Source organism: Apaloderma vittatum, unplaced genomic scaffold, assembly GCF_000703405.1.
Source record: "Apaloderma vittatum isolate BGI_N311 unplaced genomic scaffold, ASM70340v1 scaffold11109, whole genome shotgun sequence".
Taxonomy (NCBI): Eukaryota; Metazoa; Chordata; class Aves; order Trogoniformes; family Trogonidae; genus Apaloderma; species Apaloderma vittatum.
Window position 1 is genome coordinate 1 of NW_009736967.1, and position 19447 is coordinate 19447.

At 38.9% G+C, this 19447-nt stretch overlaps 1 protein-coding gene across 1 annotated transcript in view; it reads left to right on the forward strand.

The window, feature by feature from the left end:
- Positions 1-141: 141 nt before the first annotated feature.
- Positions 142-19447, forward strand: part of LOC104279774 (kinesin-like protein KIF21A) — a gene marked incomplete at both ends in the record, with an annotated part of 35214 nt that continues 15908 nt past the window's right edge. The window contains 1 exon segment of the mRNA XM_009877166.1: positions 142-279. Within this exon segment, the coding sequence (XP_009875468.1) occupies positions 142-279 (138 nt within the window).

Genomic DNA, 19447 nt, shown 5'->3' on the forward strand with positions numbered 1-19447 from the left:
GTCACCCCGGCTTCTTTTTTTGCCTTACAGCGGTCGAAAACGGCCAAAGCAGAAGGGGAAAAAAAAATAAACCACACACACTGAAAACCTCAAACAAACCCATCCTGAGGTCTTTCTCCGTCGTTTCTCTCTAATTTTCAGCACCGACCCTAAAAATACTCCAAGCGGTTATCTAGCCCGGTGCTGCAAGTGCTTACTCATGGAAGTGAAGCAGCCCCTGGGCTGTAGCGATGCTGTTTTGCATCACGGGGCTTTGCGAGAGCGGATCCTGGCAGGCGGGTATTTTTAGAAGGATAAAGGCTTTTATCCTATGGAGGCTGTGGCTGAGCTCGGGTACCGGGAGGGAATGGACCTCCACGAGGCTGCTCACAGTGGATAGGAATAGGTCTGCGTAGAAGTCGTAGTGGGAGTGAGAGCTTAAATGCTTTTTAAAACATCAGCTAATTCAAATTACTCTTTTATCAGAGGTAAAAATCTGTTGTTCATCAGTGAACTCTTGGCTCTTCTCAGTTTTCTGTGTGAAGATATTTTAATGTTTGAAGAACTTCCAGATTAGCCCACGGATGCCTTAATTTTCTTTACATAATTCAAACATGAGGAGAAATATATAAATATATATATGCATGTATGGATATGTCTATTTGTATATACGCATGTCAGTGTTTGAGTTTTAACTGTGATAGTAGGTGGTGATTTATTTCTTTCCTTTAAAGAAGTTTCTTTATATTATATGCTGACACACTCAGAGTTTTAGGGGAAAGTCTGCTTCTGCTAGCGAGGTCCTTGGAACTACTACATCCATCTCACCACCTCTGAGAGTTCCAGAGTTGTATGGGAAGAAAAAGAGGGTAGTTTGTATTTTCTCTGAAGGGTTTAGGATTAAACGATGCTACTGCCTGGAGTGGGGGAACAGTTCAATAACATTTTCAGTAAACAGAGAAACACCACCCCTGCATGATGACATGGGCTGTATGCTGCAGTTGTGCATTACAGTCCGCTTGCCAACTGCAGTAGCGTTTTCTATGGGGAGAGACGCTTTTGTGAGTGGTGTTACCTGTTGAAGCTTTTTTCATATGAAGTACAGGGAGGTATTATTCCAAAGCATAATTAGGCTGTGTTTTTGAAAGGAAAACATGAGATAGGTGTGATCCTAAAAATAGGGTGTGTCACAGGTTTACAGACTGCTCTCATTTGAAGAAAATATTAAATATGTTCTGAGCCAAAAAAAAAGCGATGTAGAAGTTCATCTACGAATACAGAGGCTTGTTGCAGCTAGGAATTAAATAAAACCTACTGGTGCAAATACACTGTACGTGTGTTGTAAATAGATTAGAAATAATATACGGTAAAAATCTTGTAAAAGTGAATTAAAATCACCAAGCTGTAGCTCTTGAAAACAAATCACTAATGTTACAAGGCATATCTCTATATCCTAAATGTCTACCATCTTATTTCTTGAGTGCAGTTCACTAGTAATGAAGAATTGCATCTTTCTTCCTTTTGGCAGGTTAACTATTCGTGTACAAGACTTCTCCCTCTGTTTACCAGTTGTGAGCATGCACAATTATTATTTTTTTTTTTCCACCAGTAGCTCTTTGTAGATGGTTTTCCATTATTTCTGGTTGTGTTTAGCACAGTCCTATAACTCAACTGGTCTTGCAGCTCGCTGTGTATCAGCATCATGCTGTACCATGCCGTATGAATATTGCATTCTGTTTCCTTGTTGGTTTTGTTCTTCAGTTCTTTTTGGGAACTGGAGCTTAGTTAATGATTATTTCTACTGTTGTGACGAATTAGTCGTTTTTGTGTGTACGTTTCCTCAGCAAGGCTTGCTGTGAAGCAGGAAAGGCTTTTAGTTTACAACCTCCATGGTAGTAACTGAAGTAAAATACTGCAAAGGCATGTTGTACTGCACTTCCTGCAAAGCTGAATTTGCTTAAACTTTAAACATAAGGTTTTTTTTTTTAGACTAGCCATTACTGAAAGTGTTTAGCAAATTGCTTTTTCCAGAACCTGGTTGTCTCACTAAATTGTATACAACAGGATTCAAAAATACTTCATTCCTTCCAATTAACACCACCTTAGCTATGATCTTGTATGCTAATTGCTCCCTATTTTCTTCAGTGTAATAATGGGTTTGTGAATGATGAGCTAAATAATCCAGTTTAGTGAAGCATGAAAGCTGAAAATAGTTTGGCAGCTAAACCAGTAACTAATGTTAAATTCCCCAATTAAGACAAATAATTCTTTCTCTGTTGTCGTCAACCACTGAAAGACTTGTGGATTTATAGTTTTGATGATGGTGTGCAACTTCAACAAAGAGCTTTCCTCTCTGTGTGACTGTGTATAGTGTCTATTTTCAGATATCCGTCACAGGGGGGACTCTCTGATTTTATCATGTGGCTGTTTTTTCTTTTAAATGTGAAAAAGCTATCCTTTTTGGAATTCTGAAATTGCTGTCTTGCTTTTGTAAGTGTCTTTTCAGTGTATGAAAACTAACTTCTGATGAGAAGACTTTGAATTGATATAAACATCAAAGGCAACTATTTCTGGAACCAAGTCCACAAAAGGATGTAGATTATAATTCCTAATTCTTATGTCTTTCCACTGTAGTGGTGTCTACAGCCGAAATACAATGCGTAGGCTTCCAGCAAATAGCATAGATGAAGTTCTTACTGGGGATTGAGAACCTCAACGTCCCGTGATCTGTGTCAGTACTGCATTTTAAAGAGTCAATGTATGAGCTATCCAGGGACTGGATGGGGTCGCTGCAGTCAGTGCCCAGAACCCTTGGGCTGATTACTCTTACATTTACCAACCAGACCTGAGCTGTGTTGCAGGAATTGAAATAGCTCCAAAAGGAAAGGGAACAGTTCCTATCCTCACTCCATATGGCTTGGAGCTGTAATGTTAGGCTGTCCTAGCAGTGATGATCTGAGAAGACAAGAAAGTTGGACTTCTGTCCTTTGTGGTTTTGGGTATGTGCTGAACAAGAAAGTTCTTAGAGAGCAGTAATGTTTGGATAAAGCTCACCAGAATTCTTGCATGGAGGACAACTATCCCATAAAGCACAGAGGGGTGTCTGTTATGGAGAAGACGTAATAATGTAGAACACTGAAGTAAACATCCATCTTCTAGTCCTCCAAAGGGGGAAGATGGCCTTGATTCTCTGTGAGTCAGTGGAGACTCCAGACCTATAGACGATAAACATCAGTGTTGATCTGTAATACTGCCTTTTAAGATGTACAAAAACCAAAGAAGAAATAAAGAACAACAATGTAAAAGATGAATAGCTGTGGAAGCTGACCAGTAGTCAAGAGAAGATGGTCACTCAGGCATGCTTGGCTGGCACCTCGAGTGAAGTGGACCATAATAGGACATGAAGTTCCAGTTGGTGAAGCCAAGGCAAGTAGACTAGGCTTTGGCATTGGGCATGTTGTGAAAGATGGGGCCCATCTGAAACTGCGTTAATGGGCAGAATGCAAAGTACTAGGGGAGAGAGGACTTTTAGGGAATGGTGTTTTATTATCAGGTATGCTTAGCATCAGTGAGCAGTAAAGAGCAGAGCTGTGAAAACTTCCACATTTCATCATCCTTGGTGTGATTGTGTGCACATACCTTCTTCCCTACTTGGGCAAGAGTATCTTGCTGCTTCTGTTTCATCTGCTGTGTTTGACACCTGCTCTCTGCTTCAGCCCTCAAACAAGGAAGGGGAGCATTGCTGCCTTCCTCCTCACCGGTGTAGAGAGGCTGCGGGATCTGGCCACCCAGCTCCTTCCAGAATCACCTAAAAAGTTTTCTTTCTCCTACCTGCCCTGGCTGTCTACAATACATTGTGGCACTGCTTCACAAAGGTGAAAAGTTGGTATTTGCCAAGTATGGAAATTATGCATGTAAAGTATAATGCATCTAGTGCAGAATGTAATAGATCTTAAAATTATCTCTAAGGTCCCTTCCAGCCTAGGCCATTCTATGATTCCATGATTCTATGATCTACAGGGAGACTCTTCTAATTACAGTGGGAGTAAGAAGTGTAGCTGATGAATTAAAACCACTCAGTTTTTTTCTAGTGTTCCAAAAGGGAGATGAAGTATTCTAGAAAAAAGTATTCATTACTAATTGAATTTAGGAGTGGAGCCTTTGGCAACTAATTCAGCTGCTTGTGGCTTGGAATCAGGGACACAGTGTTACCTTTTGATAAGGCAAATGGGGTATGTTCATCCTCTATGACCTTAGCTCTCCACTGCAAGATTTGTTGTGAGAACACTGGATTTCTTCCACCTCCAGTTCTCAAAGCATGTCTCCCTTTACCTTTTCATCTTTTACATTCCTCTTTATTTATTTTTCCTAATAGCTTTTACACTGAAGTTCTCTGTGCTAGATCCAGCTACTGGCAATTACATTAGGAAAGAAGCAGCTGAGTGGAAGGAACCTGTCTTTTTTTCTTTTTTTTTTCTCCAATAGGTGTGTTTTAAAGCACTTTGGCTGTTGAAATTTGTTTTCTTTCCTGGGCTGCTGTTCTGGAAACACTTAAAGCTATGTTTAAGCTTGCCACCATGAGTAGATCGTTACATGCCAGATAAATGGCTGTGTATGCTGAGGTATCTATCATAAGCTCTGGAGGACGGAGGTACTCATTTCACACTTCCCATACAATGTTAATTATTCTCGTAAGTAATTCTGTAACTAGATAAGCAACTGCAATAGATTACAGTACTATCCATTGACTCTTTTAAATTAGCCCAAATTTTCTTTTTATTAGACAATAGTTATTACCCATCTGTAATCACGGAGCTGTAAAAGTTTTCTGTGGAAACTATTAATATTAAGTTCAGCAGTCTATCGGTGTGCAAGTATGTCCCACCAAAGGAAAAAAAAGTGTTCAGCAGTATTAAATAGTAATTTTTGGGGGACGTGGTAGGTGTTGGGAAATACCTCTATTGGCAGGAGAGTCTGTTAATGGAAAGCTATGAAGAGATCTTGTTTTTGGAAAGCTCATGTTGCATATCTTTTGTTAGTTTTGATGTTTCTCTTTGCTCCCTGACTTAAACAAACATTTCCTTGTCCTCCACTGAAACTTTACTCTACCCTATCCATATGTTTTGCATTTTAGCTGGAAAAAAACCCACAACACCATCTGCTGCTGAATTAATTCTGGTTTCATCATCTTCCGACTTGATCATCCGTAACTGATATTGCTTGGGGCAGGCTGAAATCTCTGATCTTGCTTTCTAGGAACTAAACTTCCCTTTCCACTCATGTGGTGTAAACACAGACTCATTCTTTGGTGGAGGGGAAAGAAATCCTTGTTGGACATTTTCCTTGATGTCACATATTCCTTGGTAAAAGATGGATATGTCTTGAGTTTAGGTAGAAGAAAAATAAGGGGTAGTGTATACCAGTGCTCTGTTCATGCTTGTGGATGGATTATGTTTTTAACTTGGCACTTTTCAAAGCTTGTAGAAGATTTAGGAGTTTCCTTTCCTTTGAAAAATCCAATGAGTTAGTCAGTAATTTTGATTTAATGGTATTTTCCTTATTACTTACATCCTAACTATTCATAGAGTATATGTTGTGGGCCTAGACGTTTTTTTATTACTGAACTCAAAGCTTCATGTTTTCAATTTTTCTGCGTAACTCCTGTAAATTCTTATATAGTAAGTGAATGGCCCTTATGCTTGGGATCAAGGGAGCCTTGCTCCTTCCCTCTGCTTTCCCTTTATTTGTTTTAGGCTTCTATAGATTGCCTTTGCTGCCCACTCGGAGGTGACTGCTGGAATTCTTGCTTTCATGTTCCTGTTGCCTGCTTACTGCTGTGGAAATAAAGTCATTTTAGTTGTATTTTTTTTTTTTCCTGTTAAAGGGAAAGTTTCAGCATCCTGCCATATCTGTGGCTGCTGGAGGAGAGACTTCTGATAATATGTAATTAGAAATCAAATGAGATGTGAACAAGTCCAGCAAGAGTAACTGCATGGTCTGTGCCTTTTTCTTGTGCTTTCTTTCTCTTCTCTCAAATTCTTTCACATCTTTGTTCACTTTCTTCCTATTCCTCCTCCTGTTTTTTAGTTCTTCATGTTTATTTCCACTTGTCCCTGGTGAAACGTCTGGAATAAATATGTCTGTTCAAGTGTGACTAAAGGGAGAAATGCAGCCTTATTTTTCAAACATGTTCTCTTGTTTGATGTGTTTTCCATAGCAACAAGATGCAAATGGTGGAAGGATTTTAAGATCAGTGTCGCAGTGTTGACATGTAGAGAAGGTCAGTTCAATGTGTGAAAACCTGCTGATTCAGAGCTGATGACTGATTTGGTGTAAAGTATTTTCTGAATAGAGTCTGTATGAAAATAAGGAATGAGGAGAGGGTACCATCTACTCCTTTATTTTTGTTAGTATCCTTTACAGATTTGGTGAAGTTGGCCACTGCTGGAATAATTAATTTTTGTTTAAAGAATTTTTTATTATTTTTTCTTTTTTTAGTCAGCTGACAAATGCTAGGCTTGCTGTTTGGGAAAGTGCACTCTTTAAGCATTTTTAGATCTTTAGGTCTGCCTGTCAAGACTGAATGACATATCCCTTGAACCTTTTTACCATGGAATTTGAAGAACAGCAAAAACTTAGTAAAAGTTTATGATACTATTGTTCTATTATACACAGCAATTTACGTGTATTCCAGTTGAATAGTGCAGTTCCACTGATGGATTTAAAAATGGAATAAAGGATTTGTTGTCTAGGTAACTTTTAGTGTCTTGCTGATGATTCTTGCATTTATGCTGTTAGAGGAACTCTGCGTAATTCAGCTGGTTACCAAATACCTAACTCTTTGCAGGACATTTTAGATTTAATGTAGTTTTTCCATTCTTGCTCTTAAATACTCCAGGTTTCTTGAAATGCTTTCTCTTGTATACAGTAGCTTTGAATGACACTTATTTTCCCTTTAATTTATGTTCAACATAATTAATCCTTTAAAAACTCGAATAAAACATAATTTTCAAGGATAAGAGTTAAAGGACTGTAGCGTTCTATAGCATGATGGTTCAACTACAACCGCTGAACACATGGAAGGTTGTAGCTAATAAGAGCTGGACAGAAAATGTTTCTCTTTTGCGAGACATCTCGAAGGCTGACACTACCTTTTCTGCCCTGCTTTCTTTTGATAATGGAAGAGTTTGATCAAACAGGCTTCTTTGTTTACCTGGTCTAATCTCATTTGAGGTCTTGAACAACTCGGTCAGTGCTCCTACCACTTGGCTGTAGTCTGTTTAAGCCTCTGAATTTTTTCATGATTTTCCTGTTATAAGCTCCTCAGGCCAAAGATGTGACTTCAAAGTGTACTAAACATTATGGTGTGATATAAATAATACATTATATAGTATCATGAGAAAAGCCACCTGAGTTAGTCATTACCGTCTGTGGAAAGTGTTACAGTTAAAAATTCTGTGTTGCTAAAGCATATATATGGCTTTTTCTCCCTTCCCCCTGCCATTTGTTTCTGTGTGAAGAGAAAACAAAAATATACCTGTACCAGACACTTTGATCTGTAGGAAATAGCTGACTACTCATTTTTTATACCTGCTAAGCAAACCATAGACTGCTTCAGTTGTCACTCTAAGTTGTCCAGGTAAGACTTATTTCACTCTCTGGTCTCAAATGCCTTCCTTTTCAAGTCTGGTCTTTAATTTTGAGTACAGAAGAAATCATTATTTTCAGATTATGTCTCTGTAGTGTGATGCCTTTGAATGTTTGTTGTTTGTTTTTTAATTATAAAAGTCTTATCTATATACATTACTTTGCAGAATAGGGATATTGATACCATCTAAACATCTCTTGTATTTTCTTCTTCTAGTTACAATTGTCATGTTTGTGAATAACTGGTGTATTTGGGAAAGGTTGATTTGTGTTAGGAGCAAACTGTTTGAAAGACATTAAAGACCAGAAATTTATTTTTGTGTTGAGTTAAAGTGGAATAAATATCTGAATATATATTTTTCTAGACATGATAAGAAAGAGTAGAATTCTACTTTTACCAGTGTTTGAAGAGGTAGTAGGTCAGAGAGGAGGCCACCTGTTCAATCTATATCACTTAGAGCACGGCTTATGCTTCTGTCTGATCTAATCAGTCAGCTCATCACTCAGGAACAATAAAATTGCCATTTTGATCTTCACTAGCAGAACTTGGAGTTCAGCAAAGTGGATTGGTGTTCAGTGAGCTCTAAAAATGAGATGTGAGATAGGGCTGAAGTGATATTGACAGGAAAACTATTTGCTAATTAAACATCAGTGTAATTAAATATCTTTTTTTCCTTTTTTTTTTCCTTTTCTTTTGTTAAGTCTTGGTAGGCCCCAAAGAGGAAAAAAAAAAATTATACAGTTGAGAGCTTCAGATGAAAGTGCTTTGTTCTATGCTTGCCAACCTAAAAAGGGCTGACCCATCCAGGCCAATGTTTCTGTTGATTTTTAACTCTCATGACTGTTGAACACTTAAATCTTTCTTTGGGAAGAGGGGACTTGCATAAAATGGTGTTGGCCTACATCTTGGATGATGCTTGATGGAACATAAAGGGCCAGTGCACTCTTTGCCGCTACTGTAGGGAAGAATTTGAGTGATTATGAATAATGCATTAAAAATTAAGCATGAAACAGCAATGTTGTATTGTGGAAAAAAATAAATAAATCAGTATATGCAGAAACTTGAGGATTTAGGTAAGATGCAATGTAGTCCACACCCTTTGTTCAGCACTGCTAATGTCATGGCTTATGTCTAATGGTAGGTTTTGGGTGCTGCAGTTCAAGAAAAATGTGAACTGAGGGGAGTTGAAGAGATTGTTTGTCTAGGGAACATGACTAGTTCCACCGTGTGGGATAGGAGAAGTGAAGATTGCTAAGGGGCATGCCTTGAAATACCTAGAGTCAAATACAGAGTAGAACTGTTCTTCATGTTCAAGGTGAAGTGCATAAAAGGTAATAGACTTAAATTACAGTAAGAAAAGTAAAAAACAGGAAAGAAATATTTGTAAGGATAAGGTGTCCTGGAATGATTTGTCTGTGGAGATGTGGAATTGCTCATATAGGAGACTTTTAAAAACAATTCAGACTGGTAACTGCTGGGAACATTTTGGACGTAGTTGATATTACTTTGGTGCAGAAAGGCAGTGTGGGTGAATAAACTCTATGACCTTTCCAGCTGTTTTCCATCCCAATTGTCTGCAGTTCTGTGAAGCTGCATGCCAAGTGCCAGGACCTGAATTCAGCATGGTTGAGTGATCCCATTCAGATGTCAGAATATGTTTTCAGGGGTGTGATGACGTCCACATGAACAGTAAAGCCTTACAGATTTGGGAGGTTAAGCTTAAACTAATTCAAGATTGAAGGAACCTCAGCAGGTCATGCGATCCAGCCTCCCACTCAAAGCAGGGTCAAAACTAAATTCACGCAAGGTTACTCAAGACCCTTACCAGGTTAGGTCTGGAAAAAAACCTCTGAGGATAGAGATGCCTCAGTCTCTTTGGGAAACCAATAAACCAATACTTGACTGCCCTAATGGGCAAAATGTTTTCCTTATACCCGATTGGGAAGTCTCCCTTTTTTTTTTCCTCTCTCTCTTTTTTTTTTTTTTTTTTTTTCCCCCCCAAATGACCACTGCCTCTCATTCTCCTGATGTGAACCTCAGCAAGGAGCTTGGATCTGTTGTCTTGGTAATTTCATCAGTATTGGAAGAGAGCAGGCAAAGCCTAAAAGCCAAATAGTTATTGAGAAACTCTGTGCCTATGATTTGTTGGAAAGGGTGAGATGTGGGGGACAGCTTCAGCAAAGGGCATGCAGCCTCTGCTCCACATGAGTTCTGAGTATGATAGAGCAGATTTTTGGGGCACTGACAGTCATCCAGTGATGCTGGTGATATGTCTGCTATTAGGAGGAAATGCATTAAAATCATGAAGTATTGGAGGCTTTTGCTTGCTTGAATGTTTTTCTGTATTCTTTCTAAAGAATTCTTTCTGTTCTGGAGTCTATTCCTTCCCCTTATCTGACCCTCACCCTACCTGTCTCAAAGACTGGATTGTGGCAGATGTGATCTTGCTGCTGCAAAGACATCTGGAGTGTGATTCAGTTATGGGTAGCGATCTGCTTTCCTCTCCTCCCAGCAGGAGTAAGTGGTGCTCGCCTTCTGCCTGCATTTCCTCTGCCGCAGTTTAAGCTCATTTATTCTCTTATCAAGCTGACTAGTGAGAATTATTAACTTATATCACTGTTTAATGTTTTTTTTCTGATATTCATGCTCTCCTCAGCCATTTCCTAGAATAACTGTGTCTGTTTCCCTGTCCCCAGCTGTGACAGTTCGTGTTTCATTCTTTCAGTTCTGTCTTATTCAAACAATGTCTTCTGTAAGTCAGAAAGAAACACATAAAATAGTCAGTGGTTTATCACATGAAGCATGTGCTGATCTTGTGAATACAGCCCAGAGCATCAGTTAGTTATCTTGGAACAATTTCTTATGACTCTTTGGAAATTAGTTATAATTTGTGCATTATTGGTTTTTGTCCACGAAAAATGAATTTTAAAATTTTATTTATTTCTTTGGGTTTCTGTATTCATATAAAGTATGTGGAGCTTTGGGCAAAGTTAGCATTAGGCTTGGTTTGTATTGTTGAAAGTTTGCCCTAGTATCTGTAAGAGTTATGTGGTTGAAGTTCAGTCTGTTTTAAAATAGAGGAATGTATTAGTAGACTGAGGAAATTGCTTCAAAGCTCATGATATCTGCTCCTCTTGATTTCTCAGACTGCAGCTAGGAAATGCTATGGACTTTTTTCTTATCAGATACATAAAGGAAATCTAAGTGCAGTCTAGCCAGCCAACTGATTGCTTTGTATGTGTATATTCTGTAATTTATACATGCATTTTTCACCTTGCGATTACACTTTTTTTTGGCAAGACTATATGTCTGAGCAAGGAATATCCAGTGGAGCAAAATGCATGTAATGTCCTGCAGTGTTTTAGTGAAAATTGCTCTCCTGTTTTATTGCCCTCTTGGTATAGAGGTGGATGGTCACTCCAACACAGGAATGTGTGTGAGAGGTCCTCTCCTTTGCTCAGAAGTTACGTGAATTGGTATTGTGTTATTATTCCATTATGATAATAAAAAATGCTGTAGGATTCTGACTGTTAACACACTTCTTGTTCAAAGTAGCAACAGTGCTAGAATTTGAATTTAGTGTATTACTGCATTAAAGGTTTTATTGGTAACAACTGTATTTCGAATACCAAATTTTTCGACTTGTTTTTCTCGAGTCACTCTTGCAGTTTTCTGTAGGATGTAGGGCTTTTGCCTTGATTCTTCAGTCAGCTCAATGTATTGGCCATTTAGTGGTCTCGCATTTTTTGCAAGATCTGGCTCTGGTTTCCGAATGTCAGATCCTTCACAGTGGCTCTTGTGTTGGCATTCAGATTTTCAAACCCTGTCCATTTAAGGCATGATTTTAAGTTATGTTGTAACCCAGAGTTTCAGGTTTTAGTGCATTTAGCTTTTCCCTCTGAGTCACTTCACTTAAAGTGTGATAGATAAATTAGTGAGGCTTATTTTCCTTACCTGCTTTCATATGAGGCTGAAAGCTCCATCTCTTTCACAAAGGAAATGAACTTTGAAAGCTCTCACTTCCTTTCCCCGCAGCTAGGTAGGAATGACAAGAGAGCCAGAGACTTGCCAATTTTATTGTCAAGTCTGGAAGGTTCAAGGAGCACCAGAGCTTTTTTCCTTTTCTTCCAATCCACGGATCTTTCTGGGTATCCTGGTTATGTGCCATTATTTCTTTGGCTTGGTGTGCTTGTGACTGGTGCAAAAATCACAGGAAAACCATAGACTACAGAAGGACCTCTCTTATGTGGGTATAGGGTTTTGATTTTTGAAAAGGAAAGCTAATTTTTTAGTAATTTTTTTCTCACTTGTTTGAGTCATGGTCTTATTTGTTTACTTTAAGTTGTTAGCTAAGGTAGGTGACAAAGGATCTCAAATATCAGATTGTCAAAAAAAAAAAACAAACCATGGTGCCAACAAGAATTGCTAGAGATACTGAAGCTAGCAGCTCCTGCTGTGACAGCAGGTTTTAGGTGGAGCGTCACTACTATTTTTCAGCTGCTGAGTCTTTGTGTTGCTTCATTTTTGCTGCCTTTGCAAGACCCCTCTGCCAGCGCTGCTGTAGATTAGAGATCATCAACCTGAATGTGTTTGCAGTGACTGCCTGGGAACACAGGCCTGAAGTCTTGTCATTCTGAACTGAAAACTGCTTGTGATACCATCCAGATTGGGATGGCGATGGGTAGTGCAGAAAAGACCCAAGGGATTGTGTACATTTTTGATCCATTCTGACACTGGTAAGATTATCTGACATACTGTGTAACACTGGTCAACTGGATTTGATTGAGAATCCAATTATGTATTTAGTTAAAAACATGGAGGTATGCAAAGTACAACCAGTCCTGACCTTTAAATTCAAGAGGCAGGGAAATCCTCTCCTTTCATTAGTTTCAGGTAGTCTTGCTCCTTGTCCTGAATCTGTGGCTTGCTTATGGTTTCATATTGTCTTTTTCTCGTTCTTCAGCCAGGGGTTCTTAATTCAATGATCTAGAAATGGTTAACTCTGGTAAGTATAGTTGGGAAATGAGCTATTTGTAGTTTCCTACGGGCCGTGCTAATTATCCATGTGATGAGGCTTGCATAAGGGCTACATTGCAGTTGCATTTCAGTTGATGACAGAGTTCTGTATTTCTGTGTAAACAGAAGTCAAGTGATAAGGCATGGGCAGGCAAAGTCTATAGTTGAAACCAGGGAAAAAACAAACTTTTCTGGGAGGATCTTAAAGTGGTGCTAGCTGCGTAACATTTCTTTTTTTAAACAAACAAGCAAACCAACAAAAAGCACAAAAAAACCTGAAACCACCAAACTGACAGCGTTAAAGAAAAATAATCTTTTATAAGAACTGAAAAGAGCCTTCATTGCTATCATTGTTCCTTGCTTTAGAATTTCGTCAGATTCAATGGTGAAATCAAATTGTACAATTAAAATTTTATGTACAAAATAAAAAAATACTAAAATTTAAAACAGCGCAGAGATTTTTCTCTAGCTTTGGCACTGAAATTGCAAAACCAGATTGTCTTGGAAAAACACCCATTTTAGAGATAGCTGGAAATTCTAGAAAAAAAATAATATTGGACTACTAACATCCTTTTAAGACCTTGATTAATTCTTCTGGGCAATTTGCATAGAACACCAGTTAACTTAAGAATCTTTGTCTAAATATTCAACTTTTCATTCCAATTATCTGTTACCTTAGCATATGCTGGAATAAACAGCCTTCTGCCTCTTCTCCCAGTCCCCTAAATGTTGTTTGTAGTGCTCAAGGATGTTATTTGAAGTGGAAACAAGGCTGGCCAAAAGACTACTGCTTTGTTATTGCTGTATGGTTGTTTTTTTTTTTTCACTTTTTTTGAGGTTTACATGGCAGAGCCACAAAGATAATGGAGTGGAACATCTCCCTTATGAGGAAAGGCTGAAGGAGCTGGGTCTTTTCAGCTTGGAGAAGCGGAGGCTGAGGGGTGACCTTATTTGTATTTATAAATATATCAAGGGTGGGTGTCAGGAGGATGGAGCCAGGCTCTTTTCAGTGATGTCCAATGACAGGACAAGCGGCAATGGGTACAAGCTGGAACACAGGAGGTTCCACAAAAACATTAGAAAAAGCTTTTTCACTGTGAGGGTAACGGAGCACTGGAACAGGCTGCCCAGGGAGGTTGTGGAGTCTCCTTCTCTGGAGACATTCAGAACCTGCCTGCATGTGTTCCTGTGTGACCTACTGTAGGTGATCCTGCTCTGGCAGGAGAGTTGGACTAGATCTTTCAAGGACCCTTCCAACCCCTGACATTCTGTGATTCTGTGAAACAGTGGTAGGACGTCATTGAAAGTCACGTGTGTCTGTGTGGGAGGCAGCTGCTGATTCATAGCAATTGGCGATGTTTGTAGCTCGTGTTAACATCCAGTCTTTAGACTTCTTGATCCTGGTGAGGAAACAGCCTGAAACAGCTTTAAAGTTATGGGTTATTATCTAGATATATCTGTCGGTATCTTTTAATAAATATTACCTTTATGAAAGCTTTGTAAGTGCCTTGGCATAAGATCCTCCCCGGCCTTTAGGCTCTACCAGTATGCTGTTACTGTGTGTAACTTGGTTTTCCATTTCCCGGCAAAGTTTCTTGTTGGTCTTGGAAAATCCCCTGCGCATCTCCTTCATGCACTGTCCTGTGAAGTGCTGTTTAAGCCGGAGGAACTTTTATCCTGTGGATGTGAAGTGCTCAGAGGAATGAGTTGGGTTTTTTTGCAGGGACAATAGACATCTTTAGTGGGTTTCACTGTAGTCCTGGTATATAAACAGTTGCTGCAAGATTAAATTTCTATTCTATGAGAATACTTGTTTTGAAACTATTTGTGCTACCTCTAGTGCAGGAGGGACTATGAACTCCTATGCAGAAAACCCACAAGTGACTCGCATTGATGACTTCTGAGAGCAGCTGGGAAATGCCTGATTTAGAAGTATTATTTGCCAGGAAGAGCTGATTTAATTCAGTCAGGACAAAGAAATGGGTTTTGACCCTGAAGAAGCTTGTCAGGGCAGCCTTTTCTTTTTGTCCCCAAGGAGCTGCAGACAGAAATGATCCCAGGATCAGGTGTTGCTGCTTTGTGTGCGATGGAGCTGAGGGGGACTGGCAGAGCGGTGCCCAGGCCAGCAGCTGTGCGCAGAAGAGGATTGTTCCAGAAACAGAGGCAGAGCCTACCATGCTTGTGATGTAAAATTGAGAGAACTGCTTTTAATTTGTGTGAGCTACCTTGCTGCATGATTTATTTATTTTTTTTAAGTGACTTTATGTTAATAGTTTTGGAGTTCTGTTTGGATTTGTAATCTAATCAGGGAACCTGAGCCCTAATGAAAAATTAAGCCTACAGCTAGAATGTGAAGCAGAAAGTATTTAGCCTCACTGTTATGGAAGCAGATAAAAACAGCAAGGAAGTAGCTAGTCCTTTCTAGTCTTTATTCACAGCATGCGTGTCACGAGCTAACCTTGTAGTTGGCTTGTGAACCTGTCGGTTTACATTGTGGTGCGTTACCAGAGTGCACTTATTTCATGGACATGCTCTGTCCTGGAGCTAAAATTTTCTTAAAATGCTGTTACTGGTAGTACTTTTATTAGTGGTAATTCCAAACAGTAGGCTTGCTAGTGCAGTGAAGTCTGCATGCTAGCAGCAATTAAACCAGGAGAATGATTGTATTTCCACGCTGAATTTGCTCAGCCTAGCGAACAAGGACTTTCTACCTGCCTGGAAGTTCAACTTTTAGGCAATTAAACCAGGAGAATGATTGTATTTCCACGCTGAATTTGCTCAGCCTAGCGAACTTTCTACCTGCCTGGAAGTTCAACTTTTAGAAAATCAGGTAGCCTTTACTATTTGATATGTTATCAAAAGTCAAGAATATGAAATTAGCTGATACTTTCTTGATAAGGTAGCAGAGCATGCTCTTTCATCTTCCTGTTCAGTTAAAATCTCCAGTGGTATGTTGGGTAATATAATCAATACATTATTTGGATATTTAACTGTTAATGGCGAAATAGTGAAAATCGAAGCATCACATCTTTAACTTTAGTCAGATGATAAGCATCTGTTGATCAGTTTTTCAATGTTTTCTTTGACTTAAGCCATTCCTTAATATGTTTCCTCATGTTTACGTAGAGGGTGTTCTTTTCTGCTGGCAGTGGGGAAATTTAATACCCTAGACAATGTGGAAGAAGCTGTAGTGGCTGCAGCTTTTTGCCCAATGCGTGCCCAAATCAAACAAATTAAAAGTTGAAATATTACAATTATTCATATATTTAGTAAAATATGAAAATACTTAGAACATTTCTAGTTTGTCAAAGTTATTTTCCATACTGTGTCCACATTTACACATAGGTAATTTTAATCAAGTTCCCAGTTTTCTGGCAGAACTTTTGTATTAAAATTTTGATCATGCTGGTTTCTTGCCTTTCTTCAAGGTAATACATCTGAGTGTGTGCTACAGGTGTTTTCTTCTGTGATAACTGAAGGTATATAAATGAAGAGAACTGAATTTGTCTATGAAAAGCCACTACCCTGTGCTGATGTAGTCCCACGTATATATTGTCTTGTAAATCCTTCTGCATTTCCTTCAGATGGGAGAAAAGGCTGAAAATGTGAAATGATGTCAGCCTGGCCCATGGTGTAGAAATTGCTGCAGTTGAGAGCTCTCTTCCTGCTGGCCTTGGGATGTGGATTTGTGTGTGGAAACTGGCTTTCCTGTGAAGTCCAAATTTTACTGGATTTTTTGCACAGATGATGTGTTGGTAGTCTTCACAGCAGTACCAATGACAAGCTTTTCTCACTAGTGAGCTGTGAACAGCCCTTTTCTTTTCACTTCTCTTATTTAAGCTCCCAGTTATTTCAGGCTTCCACTGATATTTCCATATAAATGATAAATAGTTTCTAATTAATAAAGATTTTTTTTTTTCTTTTCTGCTGTCCCCTCTCCACCAGATCTGAAGATCAGCTTGCACTCAACGGAACAGATTATGGCCTGTAGTTAATCCGAGTTTTGCACCTGGTTGAAGCTTCATGGGGAGTTTTGTCAGAATCTGTACCAAGAGATTGCAAACATCTCAGTTGTTGGGGGCCACTGGAGAATGGAGGAAGGGAGGGGGGAGGCAGGAGGACATGCACACTTGCGGACTGTGGGTTTAGATTTGCCTGAAATACTTGCTTGCAACAAAAACAAGCGTGCAGCATCCTACTGAGCAATCCATTTGGAGCATGAGTCAGTGTGGAAAAATGCTACCTGCTGAATTTCTAGCATAGTTTCCTGAATTGTCCTGACTTTTAAGTAACTTCAGATGCTTTCTTTTAAAGCATCACCTGGAGCCAGTGGAGGGCAGTGAGGTGGTTGAGTCTTCCCAGGGTACATGAATACCATGTCACTGAACACCGTGTCACTGTATAGGAACAGAGAGATGGAAAAATTAAAGATTTTCTTATGCTGTTGCTCCTAACATGGATGTTTTTGTAGCCTTGCAAATAGGAACAGACATAAAGTAAAGAATTAGAGCTGGGGATTGACATTCAGACATATAAAAAGGGTAGTTGAACCGGTACTAAGAAGGTGGGTAATGTACCTTCTGTTTTGCAAGTTTTAAAACAGATAGTACTAAATAAAGCAAGTGGGTTACTTTCGCTTACTGCATAGTTGGGATTTACTAAGTCAGAGCTTTCAGTCACTGCTCGAACAGTCTACCTTCTGTTTTGAAACAGAGCAACTTCTGTTCAGTAGAAACAGTCAACAATAAATATGAAGAAATTTTCTGCAGTTTGCTTTGGAACTGGTGGATCGGGTGTTATGGATACAACGCTTTATTTTTGTTTTTATTTTTTTTCAAGGAGTGGCAGGAAAGTCATACAGTGATTTTTGTTCCCAGAATGTTGCACTGAAAATTAACAGTGAAGGCACTATTTAGAGCAGGTTACCGAAACACTGTTTTTAGCTTTCTTGTCCCATTGTGAAGTGTCTGCTTGTTTTTTTAGTAGTGTTAGCTAAGCAGTCATTTCAGTAATGGTTAGTGACCTGACCTGATCATCCTTTTCTTTTGTTCTATTATTTGACTGTAATTACTTGGGAAGTGGCTTGTAGCTTTAGCCATAACAAGTGTGTCGGTAACTTGGTTTTGAGTGAAATGAACTTGATGAAATGCAATTCTTAGACCTCTGGGTTGTAAGTGTAAAGCCCCCAGCTTGAGAATATATGATGGGGAAGATAAATTATCTGTATGGAGGTGAAAGAAATGAAAACAGTTTTCAGAGTTACAGTAGTGTTGGCATGACCTTGTAGTGATTCCTGGACCCTAAGGGCTGGGAGAGTGTGTGTGGGGGTTACGGGGATGTATGGGTGTTTGGAAAGGAAAGCAAAGTCTGAGTAAAAGGGAGCAGTAAGTGAGAGTTCTCCTTTGCTGCAGACATAAGAAGCTCTTTTAACTTTATCTAAAAAGAAGTGTGCTTCCTAAAAATTAGTGGACTTCTAGAATAGACATACATTTAACTGCTGAGGAAGAAATTGGATGAAGCCTGGTGTTGGCATGACTGGCAGGGTTTTTTTTGTCACCTGGATAATCCTGTGTTACATCAGTTTGTTCTCTAATTAAAACAAAAATTTCTTGTGGTGAATAAACATTTTGTTTGCTTAGTTCTGAATATACTTGTGGCACTTATTCTTCATTGGAACTTGGAATGTGAGGCAATTCCTGAATTTATGTACTTATTCTTAAAATATTTCACTTAATTGTGTGAAATAGCTTTCTTTTGAAGTTATGCCTTTGACACTAGCAGGGGAGCTGGACTTAGATGCTCTTCAGAAGTTCCTTCCAACCCCTACCATTCTGTGATTCTATGGCTATAGGTATACCAGATTTTTTTTATTTCTTATTTTTTTCTGTGGCAGTGCACAGAAATAGTGTCGTTGTGCAAGTAGGACTATTCAGCTTTTGAACCAGGAAGCTACTGTCAATTCCGTGTCTTAATTGAAAATACTGTGTGGGCATTATTAGTCCATTCATAGTTGTACTGTGATGCTGTGGGCATTATTTTGGAAACCAGATATCTCGAACTGTGGTTTTAGTAAAGTTTGACTCTTGTAATTATGCACTAGTTACAGGTGTGCTTTGTGAAGAGTTGACACCATCCAGGTTTGTGTTGAGTGATGTGCTTGTTATGGACTTGGTGTGTTTGGATGTGTTAGGCTGATTGTGCTTACAAGAGGTATGTGAAATACCCCTCAATCTCTAAACTGTAGATGTGAATGATTTTAGCTTTGCAGGTACTCGAACTGTGGTGTTTTGGGGTTTTATTTTTTTGGGTGTGTGTGTGTGTGGTCATTTTTTTGTTTGCTTTTTTCTAGTTTGTTCACCTTCTTCCCCTTACACCTAAATAAATATTATTCCGTAGCTTGGTAAAGGAGCAGTAAATATATTATTGTGAGGTGTTGGATAGCCTATGTTCAACACGTCATTTTTAACAGTACTGTTTTATCTCAGCTGAATTCTTACACTCTGAACTTTCTGGACACAAAGTAACTCTAAAATACTGGCTGCACTTGTTATCATGACTCATTACTAGGCTGCTGGGCTGTGTGAAACAAGTTTAAAGAAAACTTTTTTAATTATTTTTTTCATCTTAAGTTATGTGTAAAGGCATTTGTTTAGCAGATTTAATTTCTGTTAAGCATTCATATAACAGAAGGACACTGCAGAAAGTGTGTTCTTTTTCCTGATTACTGCCCTAATTACAAAATTAATACCAGGCTCTGGTAAGCTTTACCGGTGGTGTGACTCAGCCACACCTTACAGCCATGCA